The sequence below is a fragment of the Hipposideros armiger genome, unplaced genomic scaffold, assembly GCF_001890085.2.
Source record: "Hipposideros armiger isolate ML-2016 unplaced genomic scaffold, ASM189008v1 scaffold_175, whole genome shotgun sequence".
Lineage (NCBI taxonomy): Eukaryota > Metazoa > Chordata > Mammalia > Chiroptera > Hipposideridae > Hipposideros > Hipposideros armiger.
Window position 1 is genome coordinate 1,825,988 of NW_017731525.1, and position 2,581 is coordinate 1,828,568.

General features: G+C 36.5%; 1 protein-coding gene across 1 annotated transcript in view; it reads right to left on the bottom strand.

Annotated features, from left to right (window-relative positions):
• Positions 1-2,004, bottom strand: part of LIN54 (lin-54 DREAM MuvB core complex component) — an 88,801-nt gene extending 86,797 nt beyond the window's left edge. The window contains exon 1 of the mRNA XM_019652200.1: positions 1,886-2,004. Coding sequence (XP_019507745.1) covers positions 1,886-1,895 — 10 coding nt within the window. The 5' untranslated portion in view covers positions 1,896-2,004. The remainder of the gene's footprint in view (positions 1-1,885) is intronic.
• Positions 2,005-2,581: the final 577 nt, after the last annotated feature.

Genomic DNA, 2,581 nt, shown 5'->3' on the forward strand with positions numbered 1-2,581 from the left:
TCTGCCTCGCCAGGGAAGAGCGCAATGATGGTGCCAACTTGGGCCAGTGAAGCAACATCCTCCACAACTAGATTGAAGAACAAAAAACAACAGCAACTTGTCTGTTCCCCTTCCCCCAATTCCCCAGCATTGTCCCCATCCCAATTCCCCAATTAAAAAAAAAATCTTAAAAAAAAAAGTGAAAGCAACAAATAAACAAGACAAGCAAAGAAACAAAAACTCATAGACACAGACAACCGTTTAGTGGTTACCAGGGGGTAAGGAAGGAGTGGGATGGTAGCAGAGGGTAAAAGGGGGTTAAATATATGGTGATGGAAGGAGAACTGACTCTGGATGATGAACACACAATGAAATATATAGATGATGTATTATAGAAATGTACACTTGACACCTATATAATTTTACTAACCAACCGCACCCCAATAAATTTAACCAAAAAAGTCTTTTCCTCTTTATATAAATAAGCTTCTTCTAATTTCTCTTTTTCTATGACATTCAATATTCTATCAAACAGCAGAGTTTGAGATCTTGTAGTCTCTGATGTTTCTCAATATATTAATCTGTTATCCATCATGCAGATTACACCTTCACAATGTCTCCTTCCAAATACAACCAAGAATTTCCAAATCTCCAAAGCTTGGAGCCTACTATGGTATTTTTACCTCCACCTCCTCTAATCTATAACACATCCTATATAAAAACTACAGGATTTAGCTCCCTCAAGTGCATCTCTGAGGCTGTCATTCTCCTATTTAAAAATTTTCTATAACTCTCAAGGCCTTCTGTATTATGGCCCTACTCAACCTCATCCTTCCAATTTTACCTCCAACAATTCCTAAACTGAAAGTTTCCTGAAGCAATGATATTGAGGTACCCCCTATCCCTAGCATAATATGTAAAACGTAATAGATAACCAATAGTAATATTTGAGAAAACTAATAAAGTGTGTAATGCTCCTCCCACCCCAAAAGGCACTGGACTATCTCTGGTGGCATAACTCTTTCTTCATTTCTTTCTAACATATTTCTAATTATTAATAGACATTTGTTGTAACCACAACAATCTGAAAACTGGTGGTTAAAGACATGTACAATGAATCACATAAAGACAATAGCTCTCTGTGATTGAAAGCAAAAGAAAGCCAGTGAAAAAGCATTTTAATCCCCTTTCTTATTTTAATGTTTTAAAAATTCTTAGTCTTACTTCTAACCTAGCAGCTGGGTTGGCATGGACCAAATAATTGCAACATAAAATCTATGACGAAAAAAAAAAAACAATCAAATTCCTACTGGATAATACAAGAACATCAGACAATTTTTTGAAAATTCATTAACTAAACCTTCTGAGTATCCCTCAGTTAGTTCCCCTAAAAATTTTTTTGGTCCTTTATTCTTCTGATGAGTGAAAGCCAAATGTCCAAGCTGTACACACACACATAAATATTTCCCCTCTGAATAAAACACATGATGTATGATATTTATGACATACCATGACATCATCCCTTTGTAGGAAACTTGGATAGCGAAAATTACTGTTAATCATAAAATTACCAGTAGGCACGTCTCTGTTCACTCTCATATACTCAGTGTCACTGACCCAATCTTTCACTACAAAAGCTGGAAGAAAACAGAGGGCTGGAAATTAATATATAAAAATTTGATTAACATGTAACTTTTCAGTAACACTACTTACTGTTGTGTGCAAGGAGACAGATTCCTTAGGGATCTGCAGCACAAAACATGGGTCTTTAGATAACCTAACAAAATTAAACTATGGATGTCATAAAGTCAATGGATCCAATTCTCCAGCTCTTTAAATAAATGGCTCCAGTATTTATATGAGAATAAGAGTTCTCAATTCATCTTTACTAACTTAATGTACTCACATAGATGCATGCATGAAGCCACCACAACTTCCTTCTTACAATGAAGGTAAAACTTGTTAAGCAAAATAGAACTCCCAGGGCTGTAGTTCACTTGGATTATAAATTCCACTGCAAAATCTTCCACAACTTTACTCTCTGATTCATGAAATGGATGGGGGGCAGAGAAAAACATAAATATAAAACATGCCTGACAATATCTCAATTGCTATTTGCCAATGGCAGGGGCAAAGGGGTCATTCTATGGATGACAGAGTCATAAAAGAAAAAGACAACATTTTTAATCATTACAAAACTGGTTTATACACTCAAAATATGTGAGCATCCACATCCCAACAAGTTATAGACCATGATCTAAGTAAGACAAGAGCTAGAATGCAGAATAAAATGCCAATGCTCTGCCTCCCTAAAGGAAACATACAACCCCATAACCTGCTGAACATCATCACATCAACGCCCACCAGAGTGGATATTTTGAAAATTAAATCAGGAAATCATGATAAGTGCTAGCGGTTCCTCTAGGCCTCAGCAGCAGCCTTAGGTATCAGAGCAAACTCGAGCCCTCTTAACACTCAAAGAATAATGTTGATGTCATTATGAGGCTACTGATTCTTTACACTCCGGACTAGTCATTCCTTGATTCACAACGCAATTCTTTCCCCCACCCCCGCAAAATAAAGAGATCTCAAGACAGAGAAG